We start from the raw sequence: 22,837 nt of genomic DNA, 5'->3' as shown, positions 1-22,837 counted from the left end.
TACTTTGTAGTATGAATGAATTCTTTTAATCATCTTCCAAAAAATTATGACTTATTTCAGACCATAAATCATTTTACCTTAGAAGATGAAGTTGTATTTGGTTATAGTTTTTGCGAAAAAATATTTAGTTGTTTGGATGCATTGAAAGTGAAAAAAAAAAAAAAAAACAAGATTTTAAGGTATTTTTCAAATTTCAAATACAACTTTAAGAGATAAATGTGAAAAATTTGGGCAAACTGGTCCTAAATTTGGGCAAGAGAGAGCAATAGTAATAAAATAGAGCAGCATCAATTAATTAATCAAATGAAGCCAAAAGTTAAAGAAAAAAGGCACTAACTGCTAATGTGAGTAACTATAGGAACTTAATGAAATGATTGCAAGCAGGCAGGACGTTATAAAAAAGCAGAGCTTCTTCCTTTACTTTTCTTTATAAATACAAAGAGAGGTTTCTTGTTTTTCTGCCACTCGTGCTGGTAGTTAGTTGTTTAGCAGGTTTATTGGTTGGTTTTTGGGGTTGGGGTTTTAAAGTTTATAGTAATAGTGTTGTGTTACTTTTCAGGTTGACAGTTTCCAAAATGGCTTCTTCTTCTTTAGCAACCACAGCCATTTTTGTTTTTCTGTTAAGCTTTACTACCCCTTTGTTTCTTGCTAAACCTGTACACCATTCCCATCATCATCGTTTTGCTTCTCATAACTATAGAGATGCACTTGCCAAATCCATTATTTATTTTGAGGGTCAGAGGTCAGGGAAACTACCTTCTAGTCAGAGGATTACTTGGCGTAAAGATTCTGGTCTTTCAGATGGCAAAGCCATGGGTGTATGTTTTTTCCTCACCTTTTTGGGCCTTTTTAATACTACATTGTTGTTGTTTTGTTTTTTACAACAGTAGAAATGGTCCTATTTTGACATGTTTAGTTATAAAGGAGGAATCTTGAACTTTTTTTTTTGTTGATTTTGGGGTGAATGATAGCAATGCAGGTCCTATTTTGACATGTTTAGTTGTAAAGGAAGAATCTTGAAGTTATTTTTGGGGTGATTAGTGGTTGTGCAGGTCCTATTTTGACATATTTAGCTGTAAAAGGAAGAACCTTGAACTTGTTTTTGTTTATTTTGGGGTGATTACTGGTTGTTCAGGTCCTCTTTTGACACGTTTAGTTGTAAAGGAATAATTTTGAACTTGTTTTTGTTGGATTTAGGGTGACTAATGGCAATGCAGGCCCTTTTTTGACATGTTTAGGTGTAAAGGAAGAATCTTCAACCTGTTTTTGTTGATTTTGGGGTGAATAATGGTAATGCAGGTCCTATTTTGACATGTTTATTCTGTAAAGGGAGAATCTTGAACTTGTTTTTGTTGGTTTTGGGGGTGATTAGTCTCTGTGCAGGTCCTATTTTGATTTGTTTAGCTGTAAAGGAAGAATATTAAACTAGTAGTTGTTGATTTTAGGGTGAATAATCACAATGCAGGTCCTCTTTTGACATGTTTAGTTGTAAAAGAAGAATCTTGGACTTGTTTTTGTTGAATTTTTTTGGGTGAATAGTGTCAGTGGAGGTCCTCTTTTGACATTTTTAGTTGTCAAGGAAGAATCTCAAATTTCTTTTTTGTTGATTTTGGTGGGAATAATGCAATGCAGGTCGATTTGGTTGGTGGATATTACGACGCTGGAGACAACGTGAAGTTCGGTTTCCCAATGGCATTCACCACCACAATGCTGTCATGGAGTGTGATTGAATTTGGTGGATTGATGAAAGGAGAGCTAAACAATGCTAAAGAAGCCATTGGCTGGGCTACTGAATATCTTCTCAAGGCCACTGCCCATCCAGACACCATTTATGTTCAGGTGTGAATAATCTCAACTCTGAAGTGAATACTTTTTTGTCTTGAAGCAAATCTTCTACTACTTGACTTTTTACATACAATCTTGTTTGTTGCAGGTAGGGGATGCAGGAAGGGACCACTCTTGTTGGGAGAGACCTGAGGATATGGACACCCCAAGAAGTGTGTTCAAGATTGACAAAAACACCCCCGGGACAGAGGTTGCTGCCGAGACTGCTGCTGCTCTGGCTGCTGCTTCTTTAGTCTTTAGAAAATGCAACCCATCTTACTCCAAGCTACTACTCAAAAGGGCCATCAGGGTATATTATTTCTTACAAACTCCCTCTAGGCCATTTTTCATTTTTGGCTCGTCGGCCAACATTAATTACGGGCGCTAGCCAAAATATATACAGCCTATACATTGATTATGTATATTATATTTGTATTCCGTGTATACAATATGTATATTCATACGTAATATACAAAACAGATACATTTGCTGGTCCAAAAATGTAATTATCCCATGTAGATTAAAAACATGTTGGCTTTCAGGTGTTTGCTTTTGCGGATAAGTACAGAGGTTCATACAGCAATGGGCTGAGAAAAGTAGTCTGCCCCTATTACTGCTCAGTTTCTGGATATGAGGTTTGTATTCTCAACATTTTAAGCTGAAACAAAATCATTGTTCTTAGCTGATGCACTGATTATAATTGATAAATGTATAGGATGAGCTGTTGTGGGGTGCTGCTTGGTTACATAGAGCTACAAGGAACCCGACTTATCTCAATTATATCCAAAGAAACGGGCAAATTCTTGGGGCTGCGGAGACTGATAACACATTCGGGTGGGACAATAAGCATGTTGGAGCAAGGATTCTTCTTTCCAAGGTTCGATCTTTACCTGTGGTAGTTTTGATAGATACTTTTTAGCTGGAGTAACATCAATATAACGGATTATTTTCTCTCGTTTTTCAGGCATTTCTTGTTCAAAAGCTTCAATCTCTCCACGATTACAAGAGTCACGCAGACAACTACATTTGCTCTCTAATTCCAGGCACATCGGCTTCTCAGGCTCAATATACACCAGGTTGCTTTCCTACTTAGTTCATCTCACATTTCTCTTAGTTTCCAGTTCAAAGCTGTGGATTTTAATATTTTTACAATTTTACAGGAGGGTTACTCTTCAAGATGGATGACAGCAATATGCAGTATGTGACCTCCACTTCTTTCCTGCTAGTCACCTATGCCAAGTACTTAACCTCTGCTCGCATGGTTGTTAAATGTGGTGGAGTTGTTATTACCCCAAAGAAGCTTCGAAATGTAGCCAAAAAGCAGGTTAGCTAAAATCAATTTGTACCAACATTTCAAGTTCTATGCAGAAGGCAGCCCTCAGTGCATAATGAAGGGCTTTATTCATCTTTGGCCTGTCGGTTGAATTTAATTACGGGCGCTAGCCAAAATATTCAAAACCTATAAACTGATTCTGTATATTATATGTACATTCGTGTATATGATTTGTATATTTGTACTTAATATACATTACATATACACGCGCAGGTGGACTATCTGTTAGGAGATAATCCATTGAAAATGTCATTTATGGTGGGATACGGAGCTAAGTATCCGCAGAGGATTCATCACAGGGGATCCTCATTGCCCTCGGTCTCGACACATCCAGCAAAGATACAATGCAGGTCCGGTTTCAGTGTGATGAGTTCACAAGCACCAAACCCGAATGTACTTGTGGGGGCCGTGGTGGGTGGTCCGGATGAGCACGATCGTTTCCCAGACGAGCGTTCAGATTATGAGCAATCTGAACCAGCCACTTACATTAACGCTCCGCTAGTTGGAACACTCACTTACCTTGCTCACTCATTTGGCCAACTCTAAGTCAAGTGTAGAATCAAGAATGAAGCCATGTTGGTCTTTTTTTTCTACTTGCTTTGTTACTAGTAAGATAATAGTAGTAATTTAATTAATATATAGGTCCTAGTCCTATTGGTGATGTACTGGTGTGGTGGGTGTATTGGCCGAGACCCAAAAAAAAGAGGCTCGAGCCCCCAACCAACCCCCCCCCCCCCCCCCCCAAATTATGCACAGGCAAATGCTGTTTCATTTTTAGTATTGGCCTTGGAGCATATGTTATCAGTTTTATTAATATTACTATAGTGGAAATTCTTGTTTTAACTGTCATGCTATGATTCCACTTTTGGCTTTGTGTAAATTTAAACTTTGGAAGGTTATAGGATAACATCATCTGAATTTCGTCTGCTAGTCAAATAGCAATGATTCGAAACGCTTCTCTTTACACTATTTTGAAAACTCAAGGACTAATGGCCCTTCTTTGAAGTAACGAATAAACTTAAGCAATAAAATAAAAATTAAGAAAGGATAAAAGAGTTCTTATTCGAAAGTGAGAAGTGACGATCCGAACTGCAGTGTTATTGACTTTCTAAATTTTGTTACTTTCTCATTCATTTTTTTCACTTTACTAAGTACCATTGAGTAAAGAACAAAAATAATAATCGAGAACTCAACAAAATGCTCAAAAACAAAAGAAATTACAACTTTCTAAAAGGAGGAGCAATGGGGCCCAAATATTTGACCGTTAGTTCTTGAAAGCGAAGAGCCCAATAATAAGTTCCCAAACCCAACAAAATAACGACTCAAATTTGACAATTGAAGAGTGAAGGTGGGGGTACGGTGTGTCACGTGATCAAAAAGGCTGCAATTACTGCACACTCAACTAGAATAAGTGTCAGTGACTTGCAACTCTCTCACAAGAAAGTCCTTTTTATGTTTCTGACTTTGAAGTTCTTTCACTCTCTCTTTCTCTCTCAGTTCCAACTCAACGCAATTTACCTCTTATGTTTGGAATTTAGGAAAAGGAGGTGGATATTAGCCAAAGTCGTAGAAAAGGCGTATTGAAAAGGAATTAAACTTTATATTATCAGTTCAACTTGATGATTACAATATGTATCAGTTTTCCATTTTTAAATTAAAAGTCCTGCTTCTCTACTTTATAAGATCTGCGCACGCACTAACCTTTGTGGGATTACATTGGGTATATTGTTATTGTTGTTGAAATTAAAAATCTTGCTTTTAAACTATTATTTGTAATTATTAACCCAGTTAAACAAAGGGTAACATCGTCCAATAATTTAAGGGCAAAACTGACCATTTTTTCTTGTTCTGGAGTACATTGTCAAAGTGGATGATAGGCATTTTTGAGCTGTTTGACCAACGGCGAGGATATTTTTATTAAAGAAAAAAAATGAAATTGAGGGCAAAGTTATTCTATTTCGAATAGTTCAGGAATATTTTTGACATTTTTCCTAATTACAATAACTCAACGCTTCACGTATGTGAAATACCATCACAATATGTAAGAGTTAGAATTTTACCTATCAAACTCCAACGCAATGTGTTGAATTTCTATCATTCCCATTTTGATGGTGTTGCCATCTTCTTTCAATAGCTTCTATATTTTAGTTTGAACTTGTGTTTTGTTTTGAAGATGGCTTTTGTTGTTTTTGAAGTATTTAGTCGTAATAAATTGTGTGAATTGTTTAATTTACGGACATGAGCATTTTCCCTTCGAAGAGATGAAAGAGGCTAGCTTTTTTATTGTTTTATCTAATGAGTATTATTTTCGTTTAGCAAATATAATATTTTTTTCTTCGGAAAAGGGCCAAATATACCCCTATACTATTGGGAAAGGGTCAAATATACCATTCGTTATACTTTGAGTCTAAATATACCCCTGTCGTTATACTATTGGTTCAAATATACCATTTCTCTGTTAAAGTTGTCCAGAGTGGACATCCAATCCTACATGACGGTAACATTTAATGAGGCATGCCACCTCAGCACCCCTAACTCATTTTACCGCTCTCCTCTATTTGTTCTTCCACTACTAAATTTTTTTTCCTCTTCACCATCATTGCCACCAATTAAGCCTTAAAAATTGGACATAGAAACCAAAAGTAGTTAAAATTTTATCAGATAGCAATTGTTTTTTCAGTTGAACCATCTCAACATAAAGCGTTATAGCACAGAAAACATATAGCTACTCAAGATTCATGAGAAGTGGCAAGTGATCCAATGACCAAGTTTCTGATGGAAACCATCTCAACATAAAGCGTTATAGCACAGAAAACATATAGCTACTCAAGATTCATGAGAAGTGGCAAGTGATCCAATGACCAAGTTTCTGATGGAAAAATTGAAAGTTGAGGTTCAGTTCTGTTGCTAATTTTCATCAGAACATTTAAAGGAGCAATATGTGTTAGCAGGTTGAACTAAAATAGAGTCAGGATTTTCACTAAGGGGATTGCAAAATATAAAGTAGTAAACAAACGAAGAAGCTAAGGAGATTCAACATCGACTATATATATACATAAAAAACAATTTTAACCTTGGATATACAGGCTAATTTTTAGCCGAAGAGGGTTCCGATGAACCCCTAGCCATTACCTGGCTCCACCCCTGATAATTAGTTAGAAAGATCATAGCAGAAAGAGTCAAGACAAGCTCATAGAATAAACAAACATATTCAGTCGGAGTCGATCTTAAGGTCCAATTGGTGGTAATAATGGTAGAGGGTTAGTGGTGGAAGAACAAATAGAGGGGAGGGGTAAAATGGTTAGGGGCTGAGGTGGCATGTCACATGGCATCCACCTCATCAAATGTTAGTGTCATGTTGGATTGGATGTCTATCTTGAACAATTTTAACAGAAAAAAGATATATTTGAACTAATAGTATAACGACAGGAGTATATTTAGAGCCAAAGTATAACAAAGTGAGGGCATTTAATTATTGGTGACTCTTTAATTTTTTATTTTAGGGGAGGTGACTCAAGTTTTAATTATTAGGTGGAGATGATAATTTTCTATTAGTGATTAAGGGGTTTTGAAGTTGCCCAAAAGTTTCTATTTTGACACTTTGACCCTCAACTTTATTTTTAACACTTTGCACTCAAGTTTTATTTTTAACACTTTGACCCACCCCCACCCAGACCCCCCCCCCCAACCCCATGCCCCCCACTCGCCTCCCCTGCCCCCCGCCCCACCCCCCGCTAAACTTTTTTTTTTTTCACGCCCCTCCTCCTCCCAACCCCCTAACCCCCCCTCCCCACCCCCCATCCCCCAAAATATTTTTTTTTATTTTCTTTATTTATTTTTTCACCCCCTCCTCCTCCTCGCAACCCTCCCCCAACCCCTAAAAAAATATAAAAAAAGTTTTGATTTTTTCTTACCAGCCTCCACTCCTCCCCTCCCCCCCCCTTCCCTGCCCCACAAAAAGAATTTAAAAAAGTTTTGATATGTTTTTTTTGTTTTTTCACCAGCCCCGCTCCTCCTCCCACCCCTCACTACCCCCACCCCCAATTTTTTTCACACCCCTTGTCCTCCTCCTCCTCGCAACCCCCCACCACACTAACACCACCCCTCCACCCCCCTCCCAGAAAAAATTAAAAAAAGTTTAATTTTTTCTTACCAGCCTCCACTCCTCTTCCCATCCCCCCCCCCCCCCCCCCCCCCCACCTCCCAAAAAAAATTTAAAAAATTTTGATTTTTTTAAAAAATTTCACCAGCCCCCCTCCTCCTCCCATCCCTCACTACCCCCCCCCCCCCCCCCAAAATTGTTTTTTTAAAAAAAGTTTTGAAAAGTTTTTCTTTTTATTATTTTGCACCTATCACCCCCCCCCCCCCCACCCTTCCAAAAAAATGTTCGTTTAAAAAAAAAGTTTTGAAAAGTTTTTTTTTTTGCACCACCCCCTCCCCCACTCAAAAAGAATATTGAAAATAAGTTTTGATTTTTTTTTGGGGGCGGGGGGGGGGGGGGGGGGGGGGGGGGTTAGGAAAAGTTTGGATAAAATTCAGGTTGTTGTTGTAGTGTGTTTGTAGTGAAATAGATGGTTTTTCTGTTATTGTCCTGGTATGGTTCAGGGTTTAGGAAAAGATATCCAAATAGATGGTATTTTTGTTCTTGTCCTGGTATTTATCTGGTTCTGTTTATAGAAGATATCCAACAGATTTATAGTTGTTGCTACAAGTTCTACACTTGTGGCAATAAGTACAAATCTGTTCCAATAACTACAAATCTATTGGACATAGCTTCAGTTATTTAGTTCTGTTTGTAGAAAATATCCAACAGATTTGTAGTTGTTGTCCAAGCCAAAATGCTCCAGAGTTGTTAATTGCACTGTGTTGTAATAATAGTTATTTGTTGGAACTTTATGACATTTTAATGTTATTCTTTTTTAGAATGGTAATTTATGTTCTTGGTGCTTGTGAACTTGGTTTATATGATATGTCGATCGTGTTCAAATCACAAATGTGTGTATTGTTGTTAATAAATTGCTGAACAGTTTTCAACAAGTAATGAATCTGTAGCAACAGCTCTGTAACTTGTTGGGCTTTATCCAACAAGTAACATGACTTGTTGCAACAACTAGTAACTTGTGTTTTATTCAACTGCTAAAAGATTTCCAGCAAATAAGCAATTTGTTGCAACAACTGACAGGCCTTGTTGCAACAACTAAGTTACATGTTGGGGTTTTTCCAACAAGTGGAGTGACTTGTTGCATAAAGTGGGTAACTTGTTGTGTTTTATCCAACAAGAGTAAGGACTTATTCAACAACTATGTCATTTGCTGCAACAGATACTACAGTTGTTGCAACAGATACTACACTTATTGCAACAGATATTACAGTTGTTGCAACGAATGCTACTTGATTCACCCTCAACAAAGAGAATCAATGATATTTAGTGATAAACAAAGGAAATCAATAATAAGTAGTGATCAATATATAATACTAAATCCAATGATCATTAGAGTGAATTTATGTGAACTACTTGATTCACCCATATTTAGTGATAAGCAAATGAAATCAACGATATTTAGTGATCAATATATAATACTTAATCAATTTTAGTATTTTGAGTCGGGAAAGATGATCGACTAAGTCAGTATGCACTAAATCAAGTGATTATTATAGTAAATTGATGTGAACTTCTTGATTCACTCATATTTAGTGATAAATAAAGGAAATCAACTATATTTAGTAATCAATGTATAATACTTAATCAATTTGATAGTATTTTGAGTTAGGAAAGATGATCTACTAAGTCAGTATGCACTAAGAGCCTATTTGGATTGGCTTATAAGTTGCTCATAAGTTGTTTTCAGCTTTTTTGAGTGTTTGGCTAGTGATGTGCCGTGAATTTTGGCACATTTTATGTCTTTGTAACTAGAAGTGTTGCTTGTTTTTAAGTGTTTTTACATCGTTTCTTATGTTATTTTTGTGTTTTATAGGGTTGGTTGAATAAGAATCGGAAATGATATAAAATGCTGAAAAAACGGACAACTTGGAGCTAAATGACGGTCCGTAACTCGAGTTACGGACCGTAACGTGATCCGTACCAGCGAGGATACGTGCCGCTATGAAGGACGATCCGTAACTCATGTTATGGGCCGTAACGTGTAGCGTAAGCTGAGGAAAATTTGCAGAAAGTTGCCAAGTAGTGTCACAGGTTACGCCCCAGAAGGACGGTCCGTAACGTGTACCGTAAGCTGAGGAAAATTGGAAAAAGTTGCCAAGTAGTGTCACAGGTTACGCCCCAGAAGGACGGTCCGTAACTTAGGTTACAGGGCGTAACGTCGTGGCGTAACGCATTAATCACTTAAGACTGAGGCCATGATACGCTGGGAGATACGGACCGTAACCTGTGTTACGGTCCGTCGCATAGTGGTCGTGACATCATGCTGACAAAAGGACGAACCAAAGGACGGACCGTAACGATGCCGCGTAAGGGTGTTTTTGTCCAGAAACATGACGCGCTTTTTTTCCCTATAAATACTTAAAGTAGGGTTTTAAATTCATAATTCAGATTTCTCTTGGGAGCATTAACTTTAGGTCTTTAATATTAGAAGTTGTTGGAGCATTTAAACCAACAACTTCACTTTCATTCCATATTGTATTCGCATCGTAAGTATATCATGTTAACTTTCAAGCTTTCTTTGTTAGCAAAAATTATGAGTAACTAATTTTAACACTAAGGTTGTGGATCCCATGATGGATATTATGTGAATGGGTTTCTACTATTGATATATGCATAATGGTTGTTAGTATTTATTCTATCTTTGTGCATTAGCGTTGGTTAGTGATTGCAAGCATTAGCCTAAGCCATTATATTAACTTTTCTTGGGAAAGAGAGTTAGTATTGGTAAGATCGAATAACAATGACTCGAGGTGTTAACCCTCGTTTAATAGACTAACTTAGGGATAAGAACAAGTCTAAATTGGCATTATTGGTCGCTCTTCGATTGCAACTCTTTTATATTCGGAAGAATCATAAAGAGGAAATACGGCTTAACTGTTGGGAAACATTAGGAAGTCCTTAAGAGATCAAGTGCATATTCATAGAACAACCATTAGAAATATATCACATTGAAACCTGAAGCATAATATCTAATCAAGTTGGGGAACACAACCTTAGTCTTTATCTCGCTTTAAATACAATTCCAGTCAAAATATTCAATTACATTATTCAACAAATATTTCAAACTATCAGGGATAGGATTAAAGTCTTTAAAGACTAGTATCGCATACGATTAGTATCCTTTTCTCTCCATATTCCCCGTGGGATTCGACCCCAACCTTGTTTGGGTTACTATATTTGACAACGTCCGCTTTACGCCATTAATAGGTGTAATTTGAGCGTATCAGCTGGCCAGCTTAAAGTCATTTTGTGCATAAAATAACCCCAAAAAAATAATTGGGTCCGTTTGGCTTAGCTTATCTAAAGCAGCTTATAAGATGAAAACAGCTTATAAGCCAAAAAAAAAAAAAAAAAATTAGCCTACCCCAATTTTTTTTTTTTTTTTTGGCTTATAAGCTGCTTATTTTAAGCCCATCCAAACAGGCTCTAAATCAAGTGATCATTAGAGTGAATTGATGTGAACTACTTGATTCACCCATATTTAGTGATAAACAAATGAAATCAATGATATTTAGTGATCAATATATAATACTTAATTAATTTGATAGTATTTTGAGTCAAAAAAGATGATCTACTAAGTCAGTATGCACTAAATCGAGTGATCATTATAGTGAATTGATGTGAACTACTTGATTCACCCATATTTAGTATTAAACAAATGAAATCAACGATATTTAGTGATGAATATATAATATTTAATCAATTTGATAGTATTTTGAGTCAGGAATGATGATCTACTAAGTCAGTATGCACTAAATCGAGTGATTATTAGAGTGAATTGATGTGAACTACTTCAGTCACCCATATTTAGTATTAAACAAATGAAATCACGAAATTTAGTGATGAATATATAATACTTAATCAATTTGATAGTATTTTGAGTCAGAAAAGATGATCTACTAACATCCTTAATGGATTAGATAGTAATTTCATGGATTAGATGGCAATTCTAAGTGTATTCTTAGAACAGATACTACACTTGCTGCAACAGATACCACAGTTGCTGCAACAGATACTACAGTTGTTGTAACAGATACTACACTTGCTACAACAGATACTACAGTTGTTACAAAGGATACTACAGTTGTTCCAACAGATACTACAGTTGTTCCAACTGATACTACACTTGCTGCAACAAATACTACTTGGTTCACCCATATTTAGTGATCAATAAAGGGAATCAGTCATATTTAGTGGTAAACAATGGAAATCAACCATATTTATTGATCAGTATATATACTTAAGCAATTTGATGATGTTTTGGGTCAGGATAGATGATCAACTAAGTCCAACACGTACTAAACGGAGTGATCATTGGAGTGAATTGATGTGAACTACTTGATTCACCCATCTTTAGTGATAAACAATGGAAATCAACCATATTTATTGATCAACATATATACTTAAGCAATTTGATGGTGTTTTGGGTCAGGATAGATGATCAACTAAGTCCAATACGCACTAAACGGAGTGATCATTGGAGTGAATTGATTTGAACTACTTGATTCACCCATATTTAGTGATAAACAATGGAAATCAACCATATTTATTGATCAATACATATACTTAAGCAATTTGATAGTGTTTTGGGTCAGGATAGATGATCAACTAAGTCCAATACGAACCAAACAGAGTGATCATTGGAGTGAATTAATGTGAATTACTTGATTCACCCATATTTAGTGATAAACAATGGAAATTAACCATATTTAGTGATCAATATATATACTTAAGCAATTTGATGGTGTTTTGGGTCAGGATAGATGATCAACTAAGTCCAATACGCACTAAATGGAGTGATCATTGGAGTGAACTACTTGATTCACCCATATTTAGTGATAAACAGTGGAAATCAACCATATTTATTGATCAATATATATATATATATATATATATATATATATATATATATATATATATATATATATATATATATATATCTACTAAAATCATTAGTAATTTGTTGCAACTTCTTCCACAACTGTATGATCCGTTGCAACAAATTAGTAACTTGTTTAAACAGATTAGTTATTTGTAGGAACGGATTAGTAACTTGTTGAAACAGATTAGTAATTTGTTGCAGCTTCTTCAACAACTGTACTATCTGTTGCAACAGATTAGTAACTCATTTAAACAGATTAGTTACTTATTGGAACAAATTAGTAACTTGTTGAAACAAATTAGTAATTTGTTGCAACTTCTTCAACAACTGTATGATCTGTTGCAATCATTTAGACAACTTGTCTAAACAGGTTAGTAACTTGTTTAAACAGATTAGTTACTTATTGGAGCGGATTAGTAACTGGTTGCAACTTCTTCAACAACTGTATGATCTGTTGCAATCATTTAGGCAACTTGTCTAAACAGATTAGTGACTTGTTTAAATTGATCCATCTGTCGAAACAGATTAGTAACTTGTTGCAACTTCTTCAACAAGTGTATGATCTGTTGCAACAATTAACTCATCTGTTGCGATATATTTTTTTTAGTTTTTACAATAATTTAAGCAATTGTTTGATTTTTTCCAACAAGGTGAGTAATTTGTTGCAATAACTAAGCAACTAAGTAATTCTACTGTATGCATCTATTGCAACAATTAGTAAGCAAAATAAATAAGTTCATAAATAGAAATTGTTCAGCAGCCACCTTGGCTCCAAATGCTACAACTAATCAAAATAAATAAGTTCATAAACATTATTCACAAATAACATAAAGGATAAAAAAAAAAAAAAAAACAGGAATTGTTCAACAACCTCCAAATACCACAACTTAAGTAATAATTTGTTCAACAACTACCTTTTGGGGTGTAGCAGATTTCCTTGATCTACTTCATCTCCTTTATTTCCATCATCAGTTTCTTCATCTTCTAGTTCTTCTTCACTTTCTTCATTTGTATATACTGCTTCTTGGCTCTGTTCTTCATCTCTTTCTGAGGATTGATTGTTAGTTTGACTGCCAATTTGACTATATCTTTCCTCAACATTTGTTGATTCATAAATAAATTGTCTACTTGTTGCAACAACTACAAATCTGTTGGTTATCTTCTATAAACAGAAGCAAATAACTGAAGCTATGTCCAACAGATTAGTGAGTCGTTGCAACAGATTGTCTACTTGTTGCAAAAAGTGTAGAATTTGTTGCAACAACTACAAATATGTTGGTTATCTTCTACAAATAGAACCAGATAAATACCAGGACAAGAACAAAAAAATTATCTGTTGAATATATTTTCCTAAACCCTAAACCATGCCAGGACAACAACAGAAAAACCATTTATTTCACTACAAACACATAACAACAACAACCTGGATTTTATCCAAACATTTCCTAAACCCAAAAAAAAAATAAAAAAATCAAAACTTCCTTTCAAGATTATTTTTGGACTTGGGGGGGGGGGGGGGGGGGTTGCAAAAATAAAAAAAATTCAAAACTTCTTTTTTAAGCAAAATTAAATTTTTTTAGATGGGTGGGGGAAGTAAGAAACCAAAAAAAAAATTCAAAACTTCTTTTCAAGAAAAATCATTTTGTGGGGTGAGGGGGTGGTGCAAAAAAATAAATTTTTCAAAACAATTTTTTTTCCGGAAGGGTGGGGGCTGCAAAAAAACAAAAATAAAAACTTTTCAAAATTAAAAAAAAAATTGGGAGGCGGGGGTGAAAAAAACAACTAAAGAAAATCAAAAAAAAAATTTAAAAATATTGGGGGCGAGGAAGAGGAGTGGGGGTTGGTAAGAAAAAAAATCAATTTTTTTTAAAAAGAAAATAAAAAATTTATTTAAAAAAAATGGGGGGGGGGGGGAGGAGGAGTGGGGGCTGATAAAAAAAATTAAAATTAAAAAAAATCGGGGGGTGGGGGAGGGTCAGGAGGAGGAGGAGGGGGGAGGTGAAAAAACAAATAAAGAAAATCAATTTAAAAAAAAAAAAATTACGGGGGAAGAGGTGGGAGGAGGAGGTGTGAGGGTCGGTAAAAATTTTTTTTTTTGGGGGCGGGGCGAGGGGGAGGGTTGGGAGGAGGAGGAGGGGGATGAAAAAACAAATAAAGAAAATAAAAAAAAATAAAAGAAAAAATTTGGGGGGAGGCGGATGGGAGGAGGAGAAGGGGACGGTTGGTGAAAAGGAAAATAAAATAAATTGAAAAAAAATCAATTTTTTTTTTGGTTGGGGGTGGGCGGCAGGCGAGAGGTGGGAGGTGACTGGTGAAAAAGCAAATAAAAAATTTAAAACTTAAAAAAAATGAATTGGAGGGGGGGGGGGGGGTGTGGGTGGAGGAGAAGGAGGTTGGTGGGTTTTTTGGATTAAGTTGGAGTCTTTTTATATTTTATAAAAGATTAAGAAGTTTGAAAAAATATATTTTGGACCTCAATTTTGTTAATTCCAAATTTAATTGGGTTTTGCTTTCAATTGGTCCCCATGAGTCATCTATACTAATTTCACAACTAAAAGGCCACCTATAGCTAATTCTTCCAACAAAGTGTATATTTGGCCCTTTTCCGAGAAAGAAAACGAGACGGCTGAACGTAAAAATAGGGAGAAATTTTATTATGGGCGAGGCACGCCAACTGGGCAGACAATAGTTGTGTAATATTCCTCTCAAAATTTTCCATGTGGAATTGGTGGGTCCGCTGTCAGAATTCTCTCTCTTCCCTACATTTCTTTTGGTTTTCTATTTTATTATTTATTTTTCTTTCTTCTCTTATTATATTTTTCTCACTTTTACACCGTATCTTCACCTCTAAAATAAAATAGAAAAAATTGATAGAGGCTACCTCAAATTTCTTTTTTTTTTCTTTGTTTTCTGAATTTTATTCCTAACATTCACTAATAAGTGCACACTGTCAAGATTTCAATTGTAATTTATTTCAGTTCCTAAAACTTGTAAATTGCTTTTAGATTAAAATTACATAAAGAAAAAAAAAATAGGAAGATGATTGTTAATCTCATATAATGAGCATGACAATGATGAAGCAAAATTCCAGTAAGAATTTTTCACTTTTTTTTAGAAACCGTTTTCACTTTATTTGAAAATCAACGTTTGGCCATTGAAATTTCAAATATAATTTGAAGTTGTATTTGGAATTTGAAGAATACTAAAAAACTTATTTTCACTTTTTTCACTTTCAACACATTCAAACAACTAAATATTCTTTGCAAAAACTTAACCAAACACAACTCTATTTTCAACTCCAATTCTAAAATACCAAATAAAGTGAAAAATATTTGGTTTTCATAGCCAAATGTCTACTTAGAAACTCTGATATTACTTGAAACTTCACTTTTTCTAATTTTGCTTTTGATTCTATATTTATTGTCAGATCTAGAACCACATTTAATTTTCCAAAAGTAAAAAGAAAGTTCAGTCCTTTGCATATATTGGAAACACAATCGGTGAATACATTGGGAAAAATAAGAGAAAAAATCAATTGCTTTGGCTAGTATCAATATAATTTTACAAATAGAAGATAAGATCATAAAAATAAAAAATAAAAAAAATAAAAGAAGAAGAGGAGAAGCGTACAAGTGTTAAGTACAAAACAAGAGAAGGAAGGAAAATAAGTGAGAGAGCGTGCTGACAGTGGACCCACTATATTCCACCTGTCATGTTTATATTTCTCCTTCACGGAGGGATGAGTCTTTTGCCAATTTTTATTGAACTGGGACCTAAAATCCACTTGGCAAAATATGAAAGGAGACTCACACAAATTTTGTCTTCCACATCATATTTGTGCCTCGCACATAATAAAATTTTCCCAAAATAGGAGGAGGAAAAAAGAAAACCCTAAACAAAAACTAACAGTCAGAAAAAAAAAAATGATATTGTGAAAGAAAATATGTACATTCAATTCGAGGGACAACACATCAGGTTTCACTTTTACTGAGCTTACACGCATTTCACAGAGAGATTATAATAATTACTAAGTAAACATTTCTAAAGAGCTGTGGAACTTTGGGGTTTTAGGGTTTTGTGAAAATGCAGAGGTGGGGTTCGTCAATTGGTCGATCTGTGCAATGTAAACGATGGTTTTCTTCATCCAACACTGATAAAATTGTCGCCTCCGTCCTGTTCGAGAGATTACCAGTTGTTGTCCCCAAAATAGATCCTACTGTCTATGCTTTTCAAGAATTTTCGTAAGTTTTTCTTTCCAATGTGTAGTTTCTTTTTCTACTCAATAGTCTTTATGTAATCGCTCTCGCAGAAATGCAAGGTAAGGCTGCGTACAATAGACCTTTGTGGTCCGGCCCTTCTCCGGACCCGCACATAGCGGGAGCTTAGTGGACCGGGCTGTCCTTTAGTCTTTATGTAATCCAATTACAATGTGGGATTTCACTGGGTATGTTGTTGTTTTTGTTGTAGTATAATCCAATTACAATGAACCATTTTTAGAGCATAAATTCCTCAACTATACAGGTGTACCTAATTGATCCTAAATCATGTATATGATGTAAAGAGATGTTTTTTTTTTAATTTCAATCGAACCAGTTTTTCAATACATGCTATTATTGTTGTGTTATAATAGAATGACAAAAACAAAAATTAGTGTTGATTTTTTTTTTTCGTTTTCCGGAAAATGGGACTGTTAATTGGGGAGTAAGGGGGTAGTTTGATATATGTGCTTTACAAAACTATAGTGCTAAAAACAATAATAACAACAATTATGTCTCAATCCCAAACTAGTCAGGTCAACTTTCTGGATCTTCTATAACGGTTATAACTCTTACTGGAAGCGAAAACGTGGCGTTGATAGCTATTTCATTCTTTTGATTAGTAACTGTTATGAAGTATATCCAAAAAACAATGGAGCCTCTTTTGTTTAATTTTGCTTTTGTGCTTTCTAATAAAGTTGAGAATAATGAGGTCATAGATTAGGTTGGTAACTAGGATGTCAGTAAAAGGAGAAAATGAGAGGGCAAAAAAGAGCAAAGGTTCCTGGACAAGAGTTGGTAAATGACAATGTGGATAACTAGTAAACTTCAATCAGTGTTTATTTGATTGCAGTAATTATTATTAATTGCTTTTATAGGTTTCGTTGGAGGCAGCAGTATCGACGGGAGTATCCAGAAAGTTTCCTGAAGAAGTCTGATACCAGGTATAGTTTCTGTTGCATTGCCTGAATTATACCTTGTCATTTTATTCTTTTTCTTGTGAATTATGTATCATCATTATGAATATTAACTACTCCCTCTGTCCCAATTTATGTGGCACCATTTCCTTTTTGGTCTGTCCCAAAGAGAATGTCACCTTTCTATATTTAGAAACAATTTAACTTTATGGAAAGATTTAAAACCACACATTATAAGACTTGTTTTGGACCACACATTTCAAAAGTCTTCCTTTCTTTATGAAACTCCGTGCCAAGTCAAATGATGCCCCACAAATTGGGACGGAGGGAGTAATGAATGGTATTAAGAGTGTGCATACGAAACATGAAACGCGTTTAAAACATAATAGACCAGTGAAATTGTTGTAGGAGCTGAACACTGTGCAGAGAACATAAAAGTCAAAAAGGTTGGAAGGTGTTCCGAGCATTCTTCTTTACTCTAGAATTGAGTTGTCTGTGTGAGATATATTGTTTTAAATGCTGGTTGATGTTTTCCACAGCAGAATCTACTCTGTTCTGTATTAAGTTATTAAAAAAGGCATGAGCAGCAATGGTTGATGCTGTCGACGACGAAGACAATAGAGAAGAGACAAATAGAAAGTTCAAAATTTGGATGCATAATAGCTTCGCCCAGAAAATATTTGTTACTGATTGGTTACTATTGTAATTTGGTGCCCTTTTATTTTCCGTAGATTGTTTAAGTTCTGGAATTCCAGCACTAGAGGTATTTTGGTAATTTTCGGAATTCCTGAGTTGTGGAAATCTGTGCGAAAATATTCTTTCTAGGAAACTACTTACAGCTGTGATAATTTGAAGTTGTGAGAATAGGTATCATAATTTGTTTCCTAGTTGGTTTAGGGAATCTTCATGCTCATAGAGTAAGGTCAAGTTTCCTTTTTAAACTACAATTAACAATTAAAAGGAAGGATTTATAACTTACAAATGAATGAAGAAGTGGGGAAAAAATTTCAGGAAAAATAGCTCATTGCTATAAGCATGAAATCCTGTTAGAAGTACCAAAATATAACACATTCATTATGGCTCATGAAAGCTAATGGCACAGTTGGTCTTGGAGAGATTTCAAGGTTTTCCTTGTTTTACTGTTATTTTCCTCTTGAGTGTCTAGCTTTCTTAAATCTGAAATTTACTGTAGAAATTAGTCTTCTCAGTTTCTAATTCATCGTGCATTACCAACCATGCCTCTCTCCCAGTGTTTGGACTTTTCCACCATTAATCCACACAATGTTGTCTAGCATCATAAGCCTAATTAGGGCCATAGGTTGCTACTGTAACTTACTGCAGGAAAATATGAGTAATTGTTGCTTCCTCTATTGGCAAAAGAGAAGATCAATTTTTTGGCGTTTTAGCCCTTTTACTATTTTCTTGTTTGAAGTTCTGTTAATAAAACTTTTTGGAATCCTGGTGTACAAGAATTATATGATTAAACCCTTAAATAATGAATCTCAACATCAACTTCCCCATTTCCAAAAATAGAATAAATGGCACAGTACTCCCAGGTGCAGGTTTTGTTCTCTCTTCAAATGCACGAGGATTCTTTCGGTGCAAACCTAGCGCATCAAAGCATGAGATACTAGGGAACATAATTATTCTCTCACCAGTCACCTCTGACTTTATGGCAGAGATGGCTATACAACATATAACTTTCCTATAATTTATTTTCTGGTTCTCCCCTCCTAGCATATGCATGAATCTCATTATCACCTAATATTTCCTTGCATATGGTTCAGTAGCCAGGGCGAACCTAGCATACAAGTTACGTGTTCGTACGAACCCAGTAACTTTAGCTCAGAACCTATATATGTGTTAAACAACACACTAAAGATATACAAATAATAGATTTTGAACTCAGTAAATTAGATTGATTGTTGGTTACCTTTTGACTCAAAAAAAATAAATTAGATTGATTGTGGTAGAATTTCGAACTCCAACCCATAAAATTCAAATCATGGACCTGCCTTTGTCAATAGTTGCCTTTAATGATATCATTGACCAATATGTGTAACGATCTTGTGGTAATTTCCTTAGCATTTCTATAGTAAACTTTGAGTCTAAAGTCTGAGGTTCCTATTACATTTGCATTGGTATTTCTAATAATTCAGAAGGTGATACTTAAAGCTGTATTTCTTCTCCTTTACTAAAGAATGTCTGGTTTTTGTCCAACTTATTTTTCTATATTGGCTAAATAATTTGAAAGATAACAAATTAGAATACTACTACTGATTAAAAAAAATTAGAATACCTGTATTTATAGTTGATATGAAATATAAAAAAGTAATGACTTCATCAAAAAAAAAATTAGAATACCAGTATGCATTACCCTCACTTTGTGTGCATGCTTATTACAAGAGTGATATTCCCCTTGGTAGATATGTCTCTTCCATACCGGCAGTCCTTTCTCTAACTTTCAAGTATTTTCCTCTATGATACTTCTGACATACACCCTATATCACAGCTAAATCCAATAGCACTGTATACTACTGTTGATCCAAAAAATACATGAGATTTGAGGCATACTCATTGTTCTTTCTTTTAAATCTTGATCCCCTCTCTCTTTGGTTCTTTCCACCTTCAGTTTTGGCATTTGTTTTCTCCGGAATGCAACAAATATACACTTTCTTTATCGAGTATGGTAAATTCAACTATAAAACATTAACTCAAGGAAAGCAACTAAAAGTCTAATCAGCTTGGTTTTCAATATCCATGATCTAAAGCCACAAGAAAGTTGTGAAGCGATCACGATCAGGCCTCAGCAGTCATTCTTCAATAGTACAAGGCCATATAAAGAGGATACTTGACGTATTTCATTAATTCCATGCAAAATTGAACAGTTTATGTACCTTGAAGAATACTCACTATCTTAGTGCTGGCATTTTACAATTTGAAGAACTTCACTGTCTTGTCAGATTAATGATGTTGTGGTAGAAAATTAGAAATGGCCTAATTTCATTAATATCTAAATATATCGGGTTTTAAGAAATTGAGATCTAACAGTGCACGTGTTGGACAGTAAACACTGCCCCATCTTTTATAAATAAGAGCATTATATCCTAACTGATTTTACTCCTTGACTAGTGTAGTGCTATTGCCTTTTCTTTTCATGTATTCTTTCTGATTAGTCGTTAGTTATGTATACGGTTCTTTTTGAACATGCTTATCAGATACCATTGTCTAGTTTTCGACCTTTCTGTTTAGTATCAAATGCCACATGGTCAACTGGCATGGCCGCACAGTAACATCTTTATTCATATGCAGGGGAAAAGGTGATTATCAAATTGATTATAAACCAGCTCCTCGAATCTCAGAGGCCGATAAAACTAATGATCAGAGGTACCAAGCTTGGACTTCTTACATTATGTCAAACATTATATAAAAATTTGAAAATGGACATTGCACTAGATCTTTTTTCTATTCAAGAGTTGCTTTACCAAAATTCAGCAGACTCAACATTTCTTGTCAATAGGTAATTATTGACTTCTAAATTATTTACCATAACTAAATTTTTGACATTGACGTGCCTTAAATTTTTAAGAACAGAGAGCGGTTGTCATTTGCTTTTTTCCTCTCTTTGAATGCCTTCTTCACCCCTTCCCCCCATACAACAAAGCTTGCCTCTGTCCTTCAACTAATCACTAAGTCAAAATTTGCTAAAAGGTAATAACTGTTGGTTCACTTTCTTTTATTGGTTTAATCAGCTTTAGGCTCCAATATGGCATACACAACTTTGGATTTGCATGAACATGAATAGTATGTCAATAGATATTCACAGCATTTGATTTCCTTCCGCTGGCTACTGTTTCATGTTACTGATTATGAAATTTTGTTGATATGCATAAGGTCATTACAGCGAGCACTTGACAGAAGACTCTATCTTCTTGTTCATGGTGCCACACATGACTCTCCTAGTGGAAAGCCTGTCTGGCATTTCCCAGAAAAAGTTTTTGAGTCTGAAGAGACCCTTCGCAAGGTAAATAGTGTTTATTCAATTTATTTCTTTTGGGATTTCAGTAATTTGGGTTAGAAAAATGAGATATTTGTTGCAATTATTTGCAGTGTGCTGAGTCTGCCCTAGAATCTGTTATTGGAGATCTTTCACATACATATTTTGTTGGAAATGCCCCTATGGGTCATATGGTCATACAACCCACTGAAGATAAGAAAATCTCATCAATCAAGGTATGGACATTTTAATTATCGAAGTAGTGAGACAGTATAAATTCTTTTAATCCACAGGGAGGGAGGGGGGAAATTCCCTGATTGCTTCTGCAAAGTGTTTCTAATGCGTTTGTTCTATATTTTTTGTGACAGCGCTTCTTCTTCAAATCCCAAGTTATTGCAGCCAACAAATTTGATATTAAAAAGTGTGATGATTTTGTCTGGGTGACAAAAGATGAACTGTTGGAATACTTTCCTGAGCAAGCTGAATTCCTGAACAAGATGATCATCAGCTGATGTTATTTTCTATTTCAACTTTAGGCTGGGTAGAATAGTGGAAATAGTTTTGATTATATACTGATCTGAAAATCCATTTCTTTCAACCAATGTAATGGGTTTTGACTGCTGGTGACCAATTTTATGCCCCCACAGTAAGAAGATCTGACTATCATTTCCCAGTGCGCCTCTCATCAAGTTTTGTAGAATTTTGAACGTAGGATACATAAATTTGTGATGGCCTTCTGTCTCAGCTATTCCCATTTCTTTTTGTGAGAAGCTATGCTCAGAACTCTGAACTAGTCATGCAATTCAGTATGAATATGCTTGTAGATGCATGATTTCATCTTGTGTTAAGAAATAAACAAAACAAATACTTACCATGTTGTAGCCTTAAGTAGTTGTTGAGTTTTATTACATAGATGCATTGAGCATGGAGAATATTCTGATTATCAAGATGATTGTGTCTTTAATCATTGACTGCATGGTCTTATTTGGAGATCCTTCAATAGCAAGTGGGTATTTACTTACCAACCATGTAAATTTACTATAGTTAAGTGATTTGATGAAGTGAGAATACATGCCAACTAATCATGGTTAATTGTCTCCCGGTGCTTGTTGCTCTGTTTAATGCTCTGGAGTCGTTTGGTCTATCCATTTATACCAACTTTTTCTTGTAACTTGTGATATGAAAGTAACTTTTTCTTTCTGTTGTAAAAAAGTCAAACTGCCAACCCTCAAGGTAAGAGTCCAAATTGGTATTATCATTTTAATTTGTAATCTACTCAGCCAAAGGCAAATCAACGAGTATAATTGCGTACTACTGTTTCTTGATGCCAATGATCATGCTTCTCTACACAATCTTATGTAGTAACTGGATGACGCATCCTTTTCATTAGCATGGACACGACAGCAACATAATTGGTATTTTTGAATACCATAATCCATGCGGGCTTTGATTGTTGATGATCCCTG

At 35.1% G+C, this 22,837-nt stretch overlaps 2 protein-coding genes across 2 annotated transcripts; both read left to right on the top strand.

Annotated features, from left to right (window-relative positions):
* The first annotated feature begins 403 nt into the window (after window positions 1-403).
* Window positions 404-4,075, top strand: LOC132610916 (endoglucanase 17-like). Its single transcript, XM_060325326.1, has 8 exons — window positions 404-818; window positions 1,633-1,839; window positions 1,934-2,134; window positions 2,367-2,459; window positions 2,540-2,701; window positions 2,789-2,900; window positions 2,985-3,148; window positions 3,371-4,075. Exons 1-8 carry the CDS (start codon window positions 576-578, stop codon window positions 3,701-3,703), a joined length of 1,515 nt encoding a protein of 504 aa, XP_060181309.1. The 5' UTR covers window positions 404-575; the 3' UTR covers window positions 3,704-4,075.
* A 12,022-nt stretch (window positions 4,076-16,097) lies between these two features.
* On the top strand, window positions 16,098-22,245 carry LOC132608848 (uncharacterized). The gene is made up of 6 exons (XM_060322615.1): window positions 16,098-16,442; window positions 17,336-17,401; window positions 20,687-20,761; window positions 21,269-21,398; window positions 21,485-21,607; window positions 21,740-22,245. The coding sequence occupies exons 1-6, from the start codon at window positions 16,285-16,287 to the stop codon at window positions 21,881-21,883; spliced, it is 696 nt and encodes a 231-aa protein (XP_060178598.1). The 5' UTR covers window positions 16,098-16,284; the 3' UTR covers window positions 21,884-22,245.
* The last annotated feature ends 592 nt before the right edge of the window (window positions 22,246-22,837 follow it).

The sequence above is a fragment of the Lycium barbarum genome, chromosome 9 (genome assembly GCF_019175385.1).
Source record: "Lycium barbarum isolate Lr01 chromosome 9, ASM1917538v2, whole genome shotgun sequence".
NCBI lineage: Eukaryota > Viridiplantae > Streptophyta > Magnoliopsida > Solanales > Solanaceae > Lycium > Lycium barbarum.
The sequence above is the reverse complement of the archived record's forward strand: the minus strand, read 5'-3'. Positions and strand labels throughout refer to the sequence as shown.

Coding starts and splice junctions, on each gene's coding strand:
- LOC132608848 (XM_060322615.1), top strand. CDS start 16,285: ATGCAGAGGTGGGGTTCGTCAATTGGTCGATCTGTGCAATGTAAACGA. Junction 20,762..21,268: donor GATAAAACTAATGATCAGAG/GTACCAAGCTTG, acceptor GATATGCATAAG/GTCATTACAGCGAGCACTTG. Junction 21,399..21,484: donor CTGAAGAGACCCTTCGCAAG/GTAAATAGTGTT, acceptor AATTATTTGCAG/TGTGCTGAGTCTGCCCTAGA.
- LOC132610916 (XM_060325326.1), top strand. CDS start 576: ATGGCTTCTTCTTCTTTAGCAACCACAGCCATTTTTGTTTTTCTGTTA. Junction 1,840..1,933: donor CAGACACCATTTATGTTCAG/GTGTGAATAATC, acceptor TGTTTGTTGCAG/GTAGGGGATGCAGGAAGGGA. Junction 2,901..2,984: donor TCAGGCTCAATATACACCAG/GTTGCTTTCCTA, acceptor ACAATTTTACAG/GAGGGTTACTCTTCAAGATG.